A 21,572-nucleotide genomic window follows, 5' to 3' on the forward strand; every position below is an offset into this window, starting at 1 on the left:
GAGAGATGAGATGAAACCATAACAGTATGGAGAGGACAGAGGAGTCCTGCAAATCTCCTTTACCCCATGAGGGCACCATCAGAAATAGCCGTTAGTCAAATGATCATGTTTGGACACCTTGAGAGATCACTGTTTAACTTTCAACATAAACAAGGTCCGGTTTTGCCCCATACGGGCTCCGGGCAGTGAGTGCAAGTGGATTTTGAGAAGGGTTTTCTAAGCATTCATTAAAACTGAAGATGAACTTGATTTTTTACTTCAATTTATTGGTGCTGAAGGATCATTATATGTAACAGTAGGTAAATACATGAGAATGTTCGCTGTGCCAGAGGCGATGAGACAGTCTACAGAGAAAGGACAGGAGGTCATAGCCAGGCTTCATTGCCTTCACCCAGGACAAAGGTTCAGGTTCCTGCCCTAGCGTTATACTGAAATACAGGCCCAGTGTAGAAGCTGGGTAGTGCCCCCTCGGCCACCCAGCACCCGATCTCCAGGGTCTCTGTAACAAGTATAATACTTTCTCAGCTCTGGCTTCAAGATATAACACGAGTTCACCAAAAAGATTGCTCCAGTGCGAAAGCTCGAGGTGATGGCTAAATGAAGAGTCCAAGACTGGTCAACGCCAGGGCAGCCACTAGTCCTATGTAGATGCCTCCCGCCATGATTCTGGGTGAATTATTAGGGAGGTGACCGGTCTGGTTTGTGAACATTTCGTAGAGGTGGTTGCACAGATTTCCTATGCAGCAGTACACCGAGCTCTCTTGTCCCAGGAAATTGGGGTCACTTTGGAAGCAGGATTTAGCGCAGTCTCTGGTCACCATCTCTTCTCCCGACACAAAAGGATATCCTGGAAAATTGGACATTTTTATAAAATATCATATTCAGATATCATCTAATGGGAAGATGCAAAGAAATAAAGAAATAACTGACTGCGCGTGAAGAGGGTCCCTACCTGCAAAGAATAGAAGGAAAAGGGCTAGTAGGGGAACATTTTTGTGGAGCTCATAGAGTACAGATTCATAAATTCACCTTTAAGAGGCACTTATGCATACAGATTTATACAGTCACCACTAGATGGAGCCCAGTATATACAGATTTATACAGTCACCACTAGGGCGAGCTCACTACATACAGATTTATACAGCCACCACTAGAGGGAGCTCACTGCATACGGATTTATACAGTCACCACTAGAGGGAGCTCACTGCATACGGATTTATACAGCCACCACTAGAGGGAGCTCACTACATACAGATTTATACTGTCACCACTAGGAGGAGCTTACTACATACAGATTTATACAGTCACCACTAGAGGGAGCTCACTACATACAGATTTATACAGTCACCACTAGGGCGAGCTCACTACATACAGATTTATAAGGCTATCACTAGGGGGAGCTCACTACATACAGATTTATACTGTCACCACTAGAGGGAGCTCACTACATACAGATTTATACAGTCACCACTAGAGGGAGCTCACTACATACAGATTTATACAGTCACCACTAGGGCGAGCTCACTACATACAGATTTATAAGGCTATCACTAGGGGGAGCTCACTACATACAGATTTATACAGCCACTACTAGAGGGAGCTCACTACATACAGATTTATAAGGCCACCACTAGGGAGAGCTCACTACATACAGATTTATACAGCCACCACTAGGGGGCGCTCACTACATACAGATTTATACAGCCACCACTAGGAGGAGCTTACTACATACAGATTTATACAGCCACCACTAGAGGGAGCTCATTACATACAGATTTATAAGGCCACCACTAGGAAGAGCTCACTACATACAGATTTATACAGCCACCACTAGAGGGAGCTCACTACATACAGATTTATACAGCCACTACTAGAGGGAGCTCACTACATACGGATTTATACAGTCACCACTAGAAGGAGCTCACTACATACAGATTTATACATTCACCACTAGGGGGAGCACAATAGATACAGATTTATACAGTCACCACTAGAGGGAGCACAATACATACAGATTTATACAGTCACCACTAGGGGAGCTCACTACATACGGATTTATACATTCACCACTAGGGGGAGGGCACTACCTAGATTTATACACCACTAGAGGGAGCTCACTCCATATATTTATACGGTCTCCACTAGAGGAAGCTCAGTATATACCACTGGTCACCGGCCACCCGCCACATCATCAACCACCCGAGCTGTCGCCATGTCACCAACCACCTGAGCTGCCGCCACGTCACCGACCACCCGAGCTGCCGCCACGACCATCCGAGAAGCCGCCTCACCACCACCAGTGCTGCAGCACACCAACCTCCTGTCTCTTCCCCATTATCCTGAAGAATGTAAGTCTGTAAGGACAGGGTCCTCTCCCCTCTGTACCAGTCTGTCACTGTAAATTTGTTTACTGTTAACGTTATCTATAACCCTGTATTTAACACCTTTTCACATGTACAGCACCATGGAATTAATGGTGCTATATAATTAAATAATAATAATATATACAGATTTATACAGTCACCACTACAGTGAGTTCATTGCATACAGATTTATACAGCCACCACTGGAGGGAGCTCACTACATACAGATTTATACAGCCACCACTAGGGGGAGCTCTCTACATGCAGACTTATACAGCCACCACTATAGGGAGCTTACTACATAGATTTATACAGTCACCACTAAAGGGAGCTCAGTATATACAGATTTTCACAGCTACCACTAGAGGGCGTTCACCGCATACAGATTTATACAGTCACCACTAGAGGGAGCTTACTACATACAGATCTATACAGCCACCACTAGGAGCCTGTAGTCTGTGGAGAAAGGTGCTGTTCTGTTTGCTCCTGGAGAGTCACCAGTTATTTTTTTTTGTTTTTTTTTCACCCAGGAATTCCCCCCCTCTCTGACCCAGGAAAGAGAGGGGTGTAGTGGATGGACTGTAGGGCTAAGTCCCCATCTCCCACCCCTCAGTCTAAGCCGGCGAGGGGTGGGAGCTCATTGCTATCGGCAAGGAGGGTAACCAGATCCGGCAAGGCACAAAACATGGAGGAGCCCAGGAAGACCCAGGAGGGCTGCAAAGCCCCTAAGGCTGAGGCGAGGGCCACTGCGGTGTCTCCTCCCGGAGGTGAGCGGAGTACTCGCAGAGGTGCAGCGGTGGCGGTGCCGAAGGATTGGGGTACTAGGGCCGCACGGAGCTGGTTACCAGCTATGGCTCCCGCATCCATGCATACCTCAGCGAGTATGAGGAGGCTGGGAAGACCCTGAGGAGGCTCCAGGAGGAGATGAAGGAGGTGAGGCAGACAGAGCCTCCCGCACAGAGAAGTCTGCTCTAACAGCCAGGATATCCAGCCTGGGGATCTGCATTGAGGGCTTGGAAGCCCGGAGAGCGGCGATATTGGACAACAGCGGGCCCTTCCAGGAAAAGCTGGAAAATGAGGACCGATTCCACAAAATGGCTGCTGCAAAGGAGCCAGAGGGGTCTCAGCGTCCGACCCAGGTGGAGGAGGTGGACCATGAGGAGATGGAGGAGGCACCGTACCCACCTGGGGGCTTGGTAAGTGATCTCCAGGCCACACACAGCGGGATAGATCCAGTGCAGGTCCCAGTCCCATCAGACAATAGTATTTCAGAGGATGATGGGGGTGATACGGATGATAGCAGCAGCGATAACAGCAATAGTGGGGGTTGCCTCGTCTTGCAGTAGATCCGTCAGCTAGAGTCCCCAGTAAATTATGCCCAACTGAAATTTGGGGATGAGGTCTGCAGGGACAAGGCAACCAGGAGGGGGAAAAAGAAATGGAAGAAAACATCGGAGGAGAGGTTGGTGTTTGTCCCCATTCCTGGGACCCCCCGGTCCCGCTGTGTGGAGCCCGCTACCCACCCCGGCCCGGGACCTGCAGCGGGTCCGGTGCGAGGGAGCGGGGAGAGTACAAGTCATATGGCGCAGGTCGCCGTCTCTGCTGGCGGTAGCAGAGGGGGCGAGAGCGGGCATGCGACTGCAGAGCCGGACAGTGTGCATGGTCTAGAATGTGGCCCTGTGGCGGGCAGTAATAAAATCTGTGGAGGTGTCCAGGCCCGATCCTCTGTGGAAACGGGGGACGGCTTGGTGCCTGCTGCACCCGCTGACGCTCGGGGGGTGGAGGCTGTGGGTACCTTGCCGGTGGTCACCGCTCCCCACAGTGTTGGTGGTGCGCTGTCAGCCGGGGCCGCATCATTGGCGGCGTGTGCTGTGGTGTCGGGGTCCCCCACATGCAGATCCGATGCTGGGTCAAAGTCACGGAACTCCGACACCGGTTATCATCTCAGGTGCAGCCGTAATGGCTGCGGTAATGCCGGCCCGGATCGCACCCTCACCGGAGGGGGTCTGTTATGATCTGGTGGCTGTTGTGAATTCTGTGGTCAAGCTCCCTCCTGTGGTCATGAGTGGTACTTCGGCTGGTTCTGTCTATGAGCTTCCTCTGGTGGATGTGAGTGGGGTTGCGGCTTCTGAGTTTCCTTCCTCAGGTGACGAGGTTAAGTCGTTAGGTGCTGCTCTATTTAACTCCACCTAGTTCTTTGTTCCTGGCCTCCAGTCAATGTTCCAGTATTGGTCTTGCTCTCTCCTGGATCGTTCTTGTGGCCTGTCTGCCCTGCATAAGCTAAGTTTTGCTTGTGTTACTTTTGTTTGCTATATTTTCTGTCCAGCTTGCTATATTGGTTTTTCTTGCTTGCTGGAAGCTCTGAGACGCAGAGGGAGCACCTGCGTACCGTTAGTCGGTGCAAAGGATCTTTTTGCCCCCTCTGCGTGGTTGTTTGTAGGTTTTTGTGCTGACCGCAAAGCTATCTTTCCTATCCTCGGTCTATTCAGTAAGTCGGGCCTCACTTTGCTAAAATCTATTTCATCTCTGTGTTTGTATTTTCATCTTTACTCACAGTCATTATATGTGGGGGGCTGCCTTTTCCTTTGGGGAATTTCTCTGAGGCAAGGTAGGCTTATTTTTCTATCTTCAGGGCTAGCTAGTTTCTCAGGCTGTGCCCGAGGCGCCTAGGTCTTGTCAGGAGCGCTCCACGGCTACCTCTAGTGTGGTATGATAGGATTAGGGATTGCGGTCAGCAGAGATCCCACGTCTCAGAGCTCGTCCTATGTTAGTAACTATCAGGTCACTTTGTGTGCTCTTAACCACTAGGTCCATTGTGGTTCTGAATCACCAGTTCATAACAGGTGGCCCAGGAGCAGCATGAGACGTACTCTGGAGAAGGTGGTACCTGTACTGACCGCAAACCCTGAACTTAGCACCGCAACTAGAAGTAGCCGTGAGGAGTACCTAACACTCCCTAGACCCCTCGACACAGCCTAAGAACTAACTTCCCCTAAAGACAGAAACGGGAAAACTATCTTGCCTTAGAGAAAATCCCCAAAGGATAGACAGCCCCCCACAAATATTGACTGTGAGAGGAGAGGGAAATAACATACGCAGACTTGAAATCAGGATTTAGCATAGGAGGCCATTCTAGCTAAAAAGAAAGAATAGGACAGTACTATGCAGTCAGTATTAAAACACTAGAAAATATGCACCACAGAAAATACAAATCTCCACATCTGACAAAAGACATGGAGGGTATATCTGCATCTCCAGAGACGCAGCTTGGCTGCAAAAAATCCTTCACAGACAAAGCTGGACAAGACAAAACATGAAAATGCACAGAACTATAAGGTCCACAGCAGGTAGACAGCAAAAACAAAGCCAGAACTTATCTTTGTTGAAATGAACAGCAAAACAGGAGAGACCAGGAATGGATGTGAATCCTCTAAAAACAATAGACAACTGGCACTGACTAAAGGATAAAGCAGGACTAAATAGCCCAGCCCAAATTGCAAAATGTGGATACACCTGATAAATGCTGCGATCCAAAGACAGCAGCACTACCACTCACAACCACCGGAGGGAGCCCAAGAGCAGAATTCACAACACGGGTCGCACCGCCAGGGTCCTCTGCATGTGTGTCACAGAAGGGTGGAGTGCACCCAGAAGCTTGGATATGGTCTGCAGGAAAGGCTGGAGCAAAGGTCTGCAGCTGCCAGCACATGCTCTGCTGAAAAGCAGGGTGTGGTAATTAAACCCTGCAGTATCCCTTGTAAAGGAGCAGCTGCGCTGCAAATAGCAAACCCCCCAGCAGAAAGCATTAAAAAAATACAAATAAAAATGTAAATAAGAATGGAAGTGGTGCAAGTGGTATGAATAGTGTGTGTTATAATGGTGAAGGGTCAGGTGTTGGAGGGGCAGATTCTGCTGGAGGTATGGTTGGTGTGAATGGTGCCAGCGCGGGGACTTCTACTAGTGAAAATGGTGAGGCTGAAGTAAGTGAGGTGGAGATGGTTGACTGTGAGGTTGAGGGTTCAGGGAAAATAGGGGCTGGTCCAACGTCCCCCTCACCTGCTGGCACCATTAGTTATGTGGTTGCTGCCGGTGGGGTTCTACAGGGGTCTTCCTCATCTCCGGACCCAGGGAATGATGCTTTTCGCAGCCATTTCCTGGAGGCCCTCAAAAAAGGGGAGCGGACGATCAATGTAGAGGGAAGAGAGATGGCGTTGTCCTACTGGCTAGATAAGTTTGGTCTAGCTGCCTTCCAAGAGAAAAGGGGGGGAGACCGTGTGGTACCTCCCGACAGCCGGGCAGGGGGTCTCCAGGAGAAATGTGGTTCGTCTTCGCTGGAGGGGCGATGAGGCGTGTCCATCCAGGACAAATGTGGTGAAGCTCCTCATGAAGATGGACTTCAGAGCTATTGACATCTTTGCTCTGATACATCCTTTTGGGACCTCCACCTTTGATATCAGCTTTGTTCGGCCGGAGGGCTTGGAGCTCTTTTGGTCGAATTATAGCTGGTAAAAGAGGAGCCCGGCTGGTGAGGGTTCGCCGTGGAGGCAATTTCTCGCCAAGTGGGCCGAAGAAAGTGACCGTTTTAATGTGTACTGAGTCTCTTTCTGGCATTGATATAATGACCTGGATGAGCCGATACGGCGAGGTTGTGGAGGTCCCCAGGTACGGACTGGGACTGAAATTCAGCCCTGGCATTTGAAACCACACAGGCCCATGTTGTCCTCGTCCCCAAGAACCAGATGGGATATATTACTAATATTACCCTGGATGGAGGAAATAAAGATTTACTACATGACCAATATTTCAAATGATACCCATGGCATGCTGGGTAAGTGACGGAGTCAGTGACTTTGTGCTTCATCACAACTGTTAACAGTATGGGAGTCCTGAGAACATCGATTTTGTTAACAATGTAGCAGACATAGCAGCCCACAACCAGACCGGCCCTTCTGGCATTTGCCAGAATTGCCCAATGGCCAGTCCGGCCCTGGAGGTCCCTAAGAAGAACCGGGACGATTTTGGCATCTGGTCAGGAGGCTGGACCTTCATGGTAAAGTTGAAGCGTTCAGGTGGCACTGTCACCCACATGCCTTCCTCTGCTTTCCTGGGAAGGGATCGGATTCTGGTCTTCTACCAGGGGCAGCCGAAGGTCTGCCACAGGTGCGGTGATCCTCGTCACTTCAGCGCGGGCTGCAAGGTGCTGAAATGTGCCTTGTGTGGCGAGGTGGGTCACCTCGCTGCATCCTGTGGTGTCATTCGGTGTCACCTGTGTGGTGATCTAGGTCACCCGTTCAGCCGCTGCCCTCGTTCCTTCTCTAATGCCATGGCCAGCCGGGCGGAGGGGAGCTGCGAGGAAGTTCTTGGTGCAACTTCTGCAGAGGTTGGAGGTGGTAGCCGGGGAGGAGCTGAGGGGCCGATGAGGAATGGCAGGGCTAGGGGCCCCTCTTACCAGCGGAGGCAGTCTAGGCATCAGGAGGGCAGGGGGCAGAAGGAGCCTCGGGAAACTGGAGTAATGGCTGCCCCCTCCTCCGAGGTGACGGTCCATGTCACGGAGGCCCCGGGGGAGGAAGCGGTGAATGAGATCAGACGGATAGAGAATGAGGAAGTGGCTGATCTCTCAGATGCCTCCCAATATGAAAGTTTTGATGAGGATGGAGAGGAACAGCCAAAAGAAATGGGTGACAAGGGTGCCAAGAGTGCAAAGAGTGCCAAAAGTTAAAAAAAGAAAAAAGGTGGAAAATCTTCTCCTTCCCTGACCAAGGTGCCTAGGGAAGGTCCCACCGACTCCCCTCTGATCCTCCTCTCCAACCGATTCCAAGCCCTTGACGACCCTGCTGAGACAGGAGTCGGGGGTGAGGTTCCAGAGGTAACATCGGGAGGGCCTTTGGGAGGGGGTGGGGTCCCTTTTCCAGGGGGTGTGTTTTTCTCAGGAGGTGGGGCCGACCCTGGGTCCGGAGATGAGAAAGAGGTGGGAGGGATGGATTCCTCTGTCTCTCTGAAAAGAAGAGGGGGGGGCTAGAGATGAGCGGCTAGGAAAATGGGTGGGGGGAAGAAAAAGGCCATCTAAATTGATCACTCATGATGGCGGCACCCACCCCGTTGACTCTGGTGACCATTAATGTCGCTAGTATAAAGTCTGATGCGGCTAGATTTCCGGCCTTTGATTCTCTCACCCGATTTGAGGCTGAAATTTTGTTTTTGCAGGAGACCAGACTTACGGATATGGGGGCCATACGCAAGGCGGAGAGCGAGTGGAGGTGCGGGTCCTCGTACTGGTTTCATGCAGCCGTGTAGCGGGGTGGCAGTCCTTTTTAAGACTGCATCGGTTGAATGCCTGAGAGTTATCGAAGTAGAAATGGGGAGGTGCCTGGTCTTGGATGTCTTCATGAGGGGACAGGAGCTTCGGCTCATTAACATGCATGGTCCGTAGTCAAAGTGGGACCGTAAATGTCTCTTCCTGAAGATTAAACCCTATTTTTTTACGAGCAGGTGGTCTTTGGAGGTGAGTTTAACATTGTTACAAGGCTTCGTGATAGGGGAGGCTCCATTGACTGGCTGGCTTATGATAGCAATACTCTTAATAGCATAGCTAGTGACGCCCGCCTGGTGGATGTCCACATCCAGCACACCCCAGGTCACTGTGGTTTCACCTTCAATACAGACCGGAAGGTTCTGGCAAAGGTGCTGTTCAAACGGCTGGTGAAGTTTGCACCCCGGCTCCTTTTTGTTTAGTGCTGTGCTCGGTGTCCGAGAGGCAGTGGAGCAGGGCAGGTCACTGGAAGGGGTACTTGCTGTCTTTAGATCAGGCGAAGGCTTTTGATTGGGTTAACCATGATTACCTCTGGTCCGTCCTTCTGAGATACGGTCTGCCTGGGGGGTTTGTAAATTGGCTAAAGATCTTGTACGCGGAGGCAGAGACTTTCCCGCTAGTGAATGGTTGGTCTGGCCGCCCTTTTGAGGTTGGGTCCGAGGTCCGCCAGGGCTGTCCATTGAGCCCGCTGTTATACGTATTCGCGATAGATCCCCTTTTATAATAATAATAATAATAATTTTTATTTATATAGCGCCAACATATTCCACAGCGCTTTACAAATTATAGAGGGGACTTGTACAGACAATAGACATTACAGCATAACAGAAATACAGTTCAAAACAGATACCAGGAGGAGTGAGGGCCCTGCTCGCAAGCTACAAACTATGGGGAAAAGGGGAGACACGAGAGGTGGATGGTAACAATTGCTTTAGTTATTCGGACCAGCTATAGTGTAAGGCTCAGGTGTTCATGTAAAGCTGCATGAACCAGTATGTAGCAGTACAGACACAGAGGGCTAATACTGCATAAAGTGTATGAGAACATGATGCGAGGAACCTTTTTTTTTTTTTTTATTATAAATAGGCCACACAGGGATCGTTAGGTTAATGCATTGAGGCGGTAGGCCAGTCTGAACAAATGAGTTTTTAGGGTACGCTTAAAACTGTGGGGATTGGGGATTAATCGTATTAACCTAGGTAGTGCATTCCAAAGAATCGGCGCAGCACGTGTAAAGTCTTGGAGACGGGAGTGGGAGGTTCTGATTATTGAGGATGCTAACCTGAGGTCATTAGCGGAGCGGAGGGCACGGGTAGGGTGGTAGACTGATACCAGGGAGGAGATGTAGGGTGGTGCTGAGCCATGGAGTGCTTTGTGGATGAGGGTAGTAGTTTTGTACTGGATTCTGGAGTGGATGGGTAGCCAGTGTAATGATCTTTTAAGGAGGATTGAGCGCTGGCCGTTGGCGGGAGTCAGGATGTACCAGGTGGCCCTGGAAGCCACTCTGAGGGTGGTAGCATATGCCGATGATGTCTCCCTTTTCGTGTCCTCGGCTGAGGAGGTGGAGTGGGTCATGTCTGAGGTTGATCGCTACTCGGAGGCTTCTGGGTCCAGAATTAATCAGGAAAAGTGTGAGAGTCTCTGGCTGGGAGGGGAAGACCCTAGTTCTGGTCTCTCAGACACTCTTCCAGAGCCCCAGGCATCGGCAAAAATCCTAGGCATCGAATTTGGCCCTGGGGACTACCCCCAGCAAAATTGGGAGAGCAGACTTAAGATTGCCCCCCAGAAGGTGGACCAATGGAAGGGTCTTTGACCCTGAGGGAAAGGTTAGCCTGGTTAAGGGTTTTTTGCTACCCTTGTTAATATACCTTGACAGTGTCTGCATGAAGGAGCTGCTCGCTCCGAAACGTGCGTCGGGGTCGGGCCTGCTTGACTGTTCCCTGGATCCGTGGTGCCTGCTGTGGGTATGTTGATTTATTGACACTATTTGCTATACTTCCCATGTGAGGGCACTTGCCCTGTATATATCTGACTGTTAATTATTTATTATGTGTTATTATTATTATTATTTATTTATATAGCACCATTGATTCCATGGTGCTGTACATGAGAAGGGGTTACATACAAGTTACAAATATCACATACAGTAAACAAACTAACAAAGACGGACTGATACAGAGGGGCGAGGACCCTGCCCTTGCGGGCTTACATTCTACAGGATTTTGGGGAAGGAGACAGTAGGTTGAGGGTAGCAGGAGCTCCGGTGTTGGTGAGGCGGTAGCTCCGGTGTTGGTGAGGTGGTAGCTCCGGTGTTGGTGAGGCGGTAGCTCCGGTGTTGGTGAGGCGGTAGCTTCGTTGGTGATGAGGCAGCATCGGTGTTATGGGGAAGTATTGTGTACTATCTTGCTACCATAGCAGCACGGTCTGTGGACTGGCTTTTAGCCTGCTTTGCATTGCCATTTGGAGCGTACTCTCATCCCTTCTTGTACCCCTGTTCTTTGTCTGGTGTTTTTCATGTATTTCAATAAAGAGTTATTTTTTATGGGACCATATGGCTGCTTGTTTCCTTTTCTGTTTTGCTTAGCATATGTTGTTTGGCAGCTGGCCCCTATTTATCCATACAGCATATTTCATCTTTTTGAGGTCCACTGTACTTTAGTAATATTATCTGTTTAATATGCTGGCTTCAATACTGTTTTGTAGTGTCTGCATGTTGCCAGAGCCGCTCTGGTCTACAGCCTGTTTTTTCAGATGTTATGGGGAAATAGGCTGAACCTAGACAAGTGGGAGGTCACATATCGCACAAGGAGACTAGGAGGGTTGGGTATGGTCAACCCAGTGGTGTTTCTAATAAACACTTTTGTTAAGACTGACATCGCCAACCTCTGGTCAGAGAGGGCTCCTCCATGGGTATTCTCCTGCAGGGGATGGCTTCGGCCCTTCTTCCAGGAATGGGAGACAGGAGGGCAAGTGAAGGACCTGCGCACACTGCATGGGCATCTCCCGACTTACGCTACCCCAGTTCTGAAGGTGATACGCCGGTGGGGTCTGGGAATGTGGGAGATCAGGAATATGTTGAGGAAATTCCTTGACAGGAGGGTCCTGTTGACCCATTTCCAGAAGCCTCTGGTGCTCAAAGTTTGCAAGTCGGGATCTGGAGGGTGGGCTGAGATTATTCAATTCTACATGGGTCCCCTTGAAGTTTTGGGACTTGGCTTGGCGCTGCTTCCATGGAAAACTGTATGTAAGGGACAACCTGAAGTGTAGGAACTCCGATGATCGGGGTTGTCCCCGTGAGGGTAGTTGCGACACACTGGAAAGCATGGAGCACTTCCTCCTTCAGTGTCCTTTTAATACAGGGGTCTACAACAGGGTGGGTGCTTCCATAGACTGGCCTCGGTTGGCACACCTTTCCTATGCGGAGTGGGCATATGTATCTTTATTTAACCCTTTGCCAACTGTAGGATTAGTAATGGATATTTGTCTTATTGACACCTCTCCATTACTAAGCCGGGCTTGATGTCACCTTACAATACAAAGGTGACATCAACCACCCAATTATTACTACCCCATATGCCTCTGCTACAGGGAAGTGGGAAGAGAGAGTCTAAGTGCCAGAATTGGCACATATTACAGATGCGCCTTTTCTGGGGTGGCTGAGGGCAGATGTTTTTAGTCGGGGGGGGGGCAATATCCATGGTCCCTTCCTAGGTTAATATCTGCCCCCAGTCACTGGCTTCCCTCTCTGGCTTTGAAAATTGCATTGGAGCCCATGCCATTTTTTCCCCTGAAAATAATCATTTATTAAATACATGCATGTCCCCGAATTTGCACACACACTGTACAAACTGTATTGGTCACACACATCTATATATCTAACTATTCCGCAATGGTTTACTGTATGTAAACCATGTCTTCTATCCTGTCGGCTCCTGCATTGATTTTTACAGAAGCAAACAATTGAATTAACGGCTAATCTTCTATCTATATCTCTATGCAATATAAATATATATATATATATATATATATATATATATATATATATATGCGTGTGTCACTGATATGTATATACAGTGGGGCAAAAAAGTATTTAGTCAGTCAGCAATAGTGCAAGTTCCACCACTTAAAAAGATGAGAGGCGTCTGTAATTTACATCATAGGTAGACCTCAACTATGGGAGACAAACTGAGAAAAAAAATCCAGAAAATCACATTGTCTGTTTTTTTAACATTTTATTTGCATATTATGGTGGAAAATAAGTATTTGGTCAGAAACAAAATTTCATCTCAATACTTTGTAATATATCCTTTGTTGGCAATGACAGAGGTCAAACGTTTTCTGTAAGTCTTCACAAGGTTGCCACACACTGTTGTTGGTATGTTGGCCCATTCCTCCAGGCAGATCTCCTCTAGAGCAGTGATGTTTTTGGCTTTTCGCTTGGCAACACGGACTTTCAACTCCCTCCTAAGGTTTTCTATAGGGTTGAGATCTGGAGACTGGCTAGGCCACTCCAGGACCTTGAAATGCTTCTTACGAAGCCACTCCTTCGTTGCCCTGGTGGTGTGCTTTGGATCACTGTCATGTTGAAAGACCCAGCCACGTTTCATCTTCAATGCCCTTGCTGATGGAAGGAGGTTTGCACTCAAAATCTCACGATACATGGCCCCATTCATTCTTTCATGTACCCGGATCAGTCGTCCTGGCCCCTTTGCAGAGAAACAGCCCCAAAGCATGATGTTTCCACCACCATGCTTTACAGTAGGTATGGTGTTTGATGGATGCAACTCAGTATTCTTTTTCCTCCAAACACGACAAGTTGTGTTTCTACCAAACAGTTCCAGTTTGGTTTCATCAGACCATAGGACATTCTCCCAAAACTCCTCTGGATCATCCAAATGCTCTCTAGCAAACTTCAGACGGGCCCGGACATGTACCGGCTTAAGCAGTGGGACACGTCTGGCACTGCAGGATCTGAGTCCATGGTGGCGTAGTGTGTTACTTATGGTAGGCCTTGTTACATTGGTCCCAGCTCTCTGCAGTTCATTCACTAGGTCCCCCCGCATGGTTCTGGGATTTTTGCTCACCGTTCTTGTGATCATTCTGACCCCACGGGGTGAGATTTTGCGTGGAGCCCCAGATCGAGGGAGATTATCAGTCGTCTTGTATGTCTTCCATTTTCTAATTATTGCTCCCACTGTTGATTTCTTCACTCCAAGCTGGTTGGCTATTGCAGATTCAGTCTTCCCAGCCTGGTGCAGGGCTACAATTTTGTTTCTGGTGTCCTTTGACAGCTCTTTGGTCTTCATAGTGGAGTTTGGAGTCAGACTGTTTGAGGGTGTGCACAGGTGTCTTTTTATACTGATAACAAGTTTAAACAGGTGCCATTACTACAGGTAATGAGTGGAGGAAAGAGGAGACTCTTAAAGAAGAAGTTACAGGTCTGTGAGAGCCAGAAATCTTGATTGTTTGTTTCTGACCAAATACTTATTTTCCACCATAATATGCAAATAAAATGTTAAAAAAACAGACAATGTGATTTTCTGGATTTTTTTTTCTCAGCTTGTCTCCCATAGTTGAGGTCTACCTATGATGTAAATTACAGACGCCTCTCATCTTTTTAAGTGGTGGAACTTGCACTATTGCTGATTGACTAAATACTTTTTTGCTCCACTGTATGTATACAGTGTATATATATATATATACACCTATTCTATGTGTATATCTCTATTCTTTCTTTTCTATTCTAATCTGTCAGTGTGATTCTACTGTATGCAGCATATGAATTACCAGCTATTCAAAGGACACCAGTGCATACAAATCGGACAGCACTCGCACCATGCACCTTGCGCCATGATTTTTTTCTCGCATCCATTGACTTGCATTGGCGAATCTCGTCTGAGATACGCAGCAATACGCTGCATGCAATTTTTTTTTCTCAGTCTGATTTCAGCTGAGAAAAAAATTGCAGATGAGATGTCACCCAGAGAATAACATTGGTCAGAGTGCAATCTGATATTTTATCGGATTGCAAACGTCCGTTTTTCTCGCAAATGGGTATGAGCACCATGAAGGCAACTATGGTCAAACATGGCAGATATCAGCAAAAACTGCCAAGTGCAAAACTACGTGAGATTACAAGAAAAACACAGGGCAGAGCCTGCACAGGAGAAAGAGACCACACAAGAGGAAGAGACTGCCCACAGTGTCTGCACAGGAAGAAGAGACTGCACACAGTGTCCACAAAAGAGGCAGTGACCACAACAAAGAGAATGTCCACAGTGTCCGCACAGGAAGAAGAAAATGCACACCGTGTCTGCACAGAAGGAAGAGACTGCACACAGTGACCGTACAGGAGGAAGAAACTGCACACAGTGTCTGCACAAGAAGAGAAGACTGCACACAATGTCCGCACAGTAAGAAGAGACTACACACAGGAGGGACTGCACATAGTGTCCTCACAGAAGAAATAGACTGTACACAGTGTCCACACAGGAGGAAGAGACTGCACAGTGTCCACACAGGAGGAAGAGACTGCACAGTGTCCACACAGGAGGAAGAGACTGCACAGTGTCCACACAGGAGGAAGAGACTGCACAGTGTCCACACAGGAGGAAGAGACTGCACACAGTGTCTGCACATGAGGAAGAGACTGCACACAGTGATTGTGAGTCGCCTGCCGGGGCCGTGGGGTACCCGGTACCGGTGTTCACAGGGAATGTCACGGTGGCAACCCGGTCCGTGGCCCTGTGCACCCATGTAAAAGGGAAATTGAATAAAGTTTATGTTCGTGAGGCCACCTGTGGTATTCGGTCAGTGAGGACCGACGCTGCTTTAAGGGGTCCTCTGGGGTGATGTTATGGCAGCTAGATGGTATAACTTCCCACAGGTGAAGTGTATCCCCAGGGCTCCTGGTGTGTAGATGGAAGATGGTGAATGGTGCAGTAAGGAACGAGGACACAGGTTTTCAGTCTCTTTACCTGGTTTACTGAAGACTTCAGGCAACCACAGTGCAGGGCACCAGATCACAGGTACAGGCAGGGTTCGGCCGGCTTGGAAGCGAATCCAGAGTTCCTCCTTTACCAGGTCGAATTAAAAGCCTTCCTCTAGCGCGGTGGTGTTGTAGTCCCTTACTGCATATGGCTTCTGATAAGGTCGTCACGGATCTTCTCTGTCTCCCATATAGTATAGGACATAACCCATATGACAGGTGACTTGAGCCTTTTTACAGGATCTTTATCATGACCCAGGTTCTATGTGTCACTGTGCCTCCTGGGTATTGAGGCGGACAGGTAACTTGCAGTTCAACTGTCCTGCCTGTTTCTGCTGTAAGTCGTAGAGTCCCTTACAACCTCGGTATTCTGGCTACTGGTTATCTGCGCTTCAGAGGGAGGCAGCTCATTTGCAGCTGGTCTCCCCTGATCTTACTCTCCTGTGCTTCGCTCTCCTTCACGCTCACTGAACAATGTTCTTTCCTTCTGTATGTCGCTTTCTTCAGGGGCTGTAGTACTTCAGAGTACAGGGCCCCTTCAGACCTTCTGACACTCTATGTCGGTCTGCACTCTCCTCTGTCTCTCTCTGGCAGGAACTGACTGACTTTCCCTCCAAACCACAATATATATGGGGGAGTCACCTAGAAATAGGATCAAAAGCTCCACCTCGTGGCCTGGAGTGTGAACATGTTGTGTGCATTGTGATTACGTGATAAAGAGATATCCTTCATCGCTTCCAAGCGTAACATCACTCTCGCCATGAGGAAAGCAATGTCACTTTGATGACCAGGACCCTGGGGCACCACAATTGCACAGGAGGAAGCGACTGCACACAGGAAGAAGAGACTTCACACAGTGTCCTCACAGAAGGAAGAGACTGCACACAGTGTCCGCACAGAAGGGACTGCACACAATGTCCGCACAGGAAGAAGAGACTGCACATAATGTCTGCACAGGACGAAGAGACTGCACAGTGTATACACAGGAAGAAGAGACTGCATACAGTGTCCATACAGGAGGAAGACATTGCACACAGTGTCCATACAGGAGGAAGAGACTGCACACAGTGTCCATACAGGAGGAAGAGACTGCACACAGTGTCCATACAGGAGGAAGAGACTGCACACAGTGTCCGCACAGAAGGGACTGCACACAATGTCCGCACAGGAAGAAGAGACTGCACAGTGTATACACAGGAGGAAGAGACTGCACACAGTGTCCATACAGGAGGAAGAGACTGCACACAGTGTCCATACAGGAGGAAGAGACTGCACACAGTGTCCATACAGGAGGAAGAGACTGCTCACAGTGTCCATACAGGAGGAAGAGACTGCACACAGTGTCCGCACAGAAGAGACTGCACACAGTGTCCGCACAGAAGGGACTGCACATAATGTCTGCACAGGAAGAAGAGACTGCACAGTGTATACACAGGAGGAAGAGACTGCATACAGTGTCCATACAGGAGGAAGAGACTGCACACAGTGTCCATACAGGAGGAAGAGACTGCACACAGTGTCCATACAGGAGGAAGAGACTGCACACAGTGTCCATACAGGAGGAAGAGACTGCATACAGTGTCCATACAGGAGGAAGAGACTGCACACAGTGTCCATACAGGAGGAAGAGACTGCACACAGTGTCCATACAGGAGGAAGAGACTGCACACAGTGTCCATACAGGAGGAAGAGACTGCACACAGTGTCCATACAGGAGGAAGAGACTGCATACAGTGTCCATACAGGAGGAAGAGACTGCACACAGTGTCCATACAGGAGGAAGAGACTGCACACAGTGTCCATACAGGAGGAAGAGACTGCACACAGTGTCCATACAGGAGGAAGAGACTGCATACAGTGTCCATACAGGAGGAAGAGACTGCACACAGTGTCCATACAGGAGGAAGAGACTGCACACAGTGTCCATACAGGAGGAAGAGACTGCACACAGTGTCCATACAGGAGGAAGAGACTGCACACAGTGTCCATACAGGAGGAAGAGATTGCACACAGTGTCCATACAGGAGGAAGAGATTGCGCACAGTGTCCGCACAGGAGGATAAGACTGCACACAGTGTCCGCACAGGAAGAAGAGACTGCACACAGTGTCCGCACAGGAGTAAGAGAACGCACACAGTGTCCGCACAGGAGGAAAAGACTGCACACAGTGTCCACACAGTAGGAAGAGATTGCACACAGTGTCCGTACAGGAGGAAGAGATTGCGCACAGTGTCTGCATAGGAGGAAAAGACTGCACACAGTGTCCGCACAGGAAGAAGAGACTGCACACAGTGTCCGCACAGGAAGAAGAGACTGCACACAGTGTCCGCACAGGAAGAAGAGACTGCACAAAGTGTCCGCACAGGAGTAAGAGAATGCACACAGTGTGCGCACAGGAGGAAAAGACTTCACACAGTGTCCATACAGTAGGAAGAGTTTGCACACAGTGTCCGCACAGAAAGAAAAGACTGCATACAGTGCTCGTACAGGAACAAGAGACTGCACAGTGTGCACACAAACGGCACAAAGGGGTAACAGACTGTACACAGTGTCCACACAGGAGGAAGAGATTGCATGCAGGGACCACACAAGAGGAAGACACATCGTGCAGGGACCACACAAAATGACTGTAAATGAGGGAGATAAAGAGGTGATCATTCACAGAACAACACAGGAGGAAGAAACTGCACACAGTGACTGCACGAAGTGTCCGCACAGAATGAAAAGACTGAACACAGTGTCCACACAGGAAGAAGACACTGCACACAGTGTCCACAAAGTGGGAAGACTCTGAGCTGAGTTACTTTATCTCTAGATTGCGCTGTGGATTCCCCACTCACCGGTGTCCGGGCTCATCGTGACCGTCTTGCAGCCTCTGTCGTCCTCCGAACAATCCTTTACTAGGTTGCAGTTCTGGACTTCAGTGGCCTCATAGCAAAAATAACACTGAAGACACTGAGCTGAAGAGAAATGAGAAGATCGGAGATGTGTAAGACACAGATGGTAGTGAGGTACAAAAAGCGCAACATTTTGCACAGGAGCCGCCACATGAGGTACAGATACCGCCACACACTGCACAGGAGCCGCCACATGAGGTACAGATATCGTCACACACTGCACAGGAGCCGCCACATGAGGTACAGATACCGCCACACACTGCACAGGAGCCGACACACCAGGTACAGATACCGCCACACACTGCACAGGAGCCGACACACCAGGTACAGATACCGCCACACACTGCACAGGAGCCGACACACCAGGTACAGATACCGTCACACACTGCACAGGAGCCGACACACCAGGTACAGATACCGCCACACGCTGCACAGGAGCCGACACACCAGGTACAGATATCGTCACACGCTGCACAGGAGCCGACACACCAGGTACAGATACCGTCACACACTGCACAGGAGCCGACACACCAGGTACAGATACCGCCACACACTGCACAGGAGCCGACACACCAGGTACAGATACCGCCACACACTGCACAGGAGCCGACACACCAGGTACAGATACCGTCACACACTGCACAGGAGCCGACACACCAGGTACAGATACCGTCACACACTGCACAGGAGCCGACACACCAGGTACAGATACCGTCACATACTGCACAGGAGCCGCCACATGAGGTACAGATACCGCCACACACTGCACAGGAGCCGCCACATGAGGTACAGATATCGTCACACACTGCACAGGAGCCGACACACCAGGTACAGATACCGCCACACACTGCACAGGAGCCGACACACCAGGTACAGATACCATCACACACTGCACAGGAGCCGACACACCAGGTACAGATACCGTCACATACTGCACAGGAGCCGCCACATGAGGTACAGATACCGCCACACACTGCACAGGAGCCGCCACATGAGGTACAGATATCGTCACACACTGCACAGGAGCCGACACACCAGGTACAGATACCGCCACACACTGCACAGGAGCCGACACATGAGGTACAGATACCGTCACACACTGCACAGAAGCCGACACACCAGGTACAGAAACCGCCACACACTGCACAGGAGCCGACACACCAGGTACAGATACCGCCACACACTGCACAGGAGCCGACACACCAGGTACAGATACCGCCACACACTGCACAGGAGCCGACACACCAGGTACAGATACCGCCACACACTGCACAGGAGCCGCCACATGAGGTACAGATACCGTCACACACTGCACAGGAGCCGACACACCAGGTACAGATACCGCCACACACTGCACAGGAGCCGACACACCAGGTACAGATACCGCCACATAGTGCACAGGAGCCACCACACCAGGTACAGATACCGCCACACACTGCACAGGAGCCGACACACCAGGCACAGATACCGCCACACACTGCACAGGAGCCGCCACATGAGGTACAGATACCGCCACACACTGCACAGAAGCCGCCACATAAGGTACAGATACCGCCACACAGTGCACAGGAGCCGACACACCAGGTACAGATACCGCCACACACTGCACAGGAGCCGACACATGAGGTACAGATACCGCCACACACTGCACAGGAGCCGACACACCAGGTACAGATACCGCCACATAGTGCACAGGAGCCACCACACCAGGTACAGATACCGCCACACACTGCACAGGAGCCGACACACCAGGTACAGATACCGCCACACACTGCACAGGAGCCGCCACATGAGGTACAGATACCGCCACACACTGCACAGGAGCCGACACACCAGGTACAGATACCGCCACACACTGCACAGGAGCCGCCACATGAGGTACAGATACCGCCACACACTGCAAAGGAGCCGACACACCAGGTACAGATACCGTCACACACTGCACAGGAGCCGCCACATGAGGTACAAATACCGCCACACACTGCACAGGAGCCGACACACCAGGTACAGATACCGTCACACACTGCACAGGAGCCGCCACATGAGGTACAGATACCACCACACACTGCACAGGAGCCACCACACCAGGTACAGATACCGCCACACACTGCACAGAAGCTGCCACATGAGGTACAGATACCGCCACACACTGCACAGGAGCCGACACACCAGGTACAGATACCGTCACACACTGCACAGGAGCCGCCACATGAGGTACAAATACCGCCACACACTGCACAGGAGCCGACACACCAGGTACAGATACCGCCACACACTGCACAGGAGCCGCCACATGAGGTACGGATACCGCCACACACTGCACAGGAGCCACCACACCAGGTACAGATACCGCCACAAACTGCACAGGAGCCGACACACCAGGCACAGATACCGCCACACACTGCACAGGAGCCGCCACATGAGGTACAGATACCGCCACACACTGCACAGAATCCGCCACATAAGGTACAGATACCGCCACACAGTGCACAGGAGCCGACACACCAGGTACAGATACCGCCACACACTGCACAGGAGCCGACACATGAGGTACAGATACCGCCACACAGTGCACAGGAGCCGACACCCCAGGTACAGATACCGCCACACACTGCACAGGAGCCGACACACCAGGTACAGATACCGCCACACACTGCACAGGAGCCGCCACATGAGGTACAGATACCGCCACACACTGCACAGGAGCCGACACACCAGGTACAGATACCGCCACACACTGCACAGGAGCCGCCACATGAGGTGCAGATACCGCCACACACTGCACAGGAGCCGACACACCAGGTACAGGTACCGTCACACACTGCACAGGAGCCGCCACATGAGGTACAAATACCGCCACACACTGCACAGGAGCCGACACACCAGGTACAGATACCGTCACACACTGCACAGGAGCCGCCACATGAGGTACAGATACCGTCACACACTGCACAGGAGCCGCCACATGAGGTACAGATACCGCCACACACTGCACAGGAGCCGACACACCAGGA

At 50.2% G+C, this 21,572-nt stretch overlaps 1 protein-coding gene across 1 annotated transcript in view; it reads right to left on the reverse strand.

Moving 5' to 3' along the window:
• Window positions 1-245: 245 nt before the first annotated feature.
• The window catches only part of LOC138641528 (secreted Ly-6/uPAR-related protein 1-like), a 38,821-nt gene continuing 17,494 nt past the window's right edge, over window positions 246-21,572 (reverse strand). Inside the window, exons 2-3 of the mRNA XM_069728999.1 lie at window positions 18,502-18,621; window positions 246-847 (exon numbers count right to left, since the gene is read on the reverse strand). Coding sequence (XP_069585100.1) covers window positions 594-847; window positions 18,502-18,621 — 374 coding nt within the window. The 3' untranslated portion in view covers window positions 246-593. The remainder of the gene's footprint in view (window positions 848-18,501; window positions 18,622-21,572) is intronic.

Source organism: Ranitomeya imitator, chromosome 6 (assembly GCF_032444005.1).
Source record: "Ranitomeya imitator isolate aRanImi1 chromosome 6, aRanImi1.pri, whole genome shotgun sequence".
NCBI classification, from domain to species: Eukaryota; Metazoa; Chordata; class Amphibia; order Anura; family Dendrobatidae; genus Ranitomeya; species Ranitomeya imitator.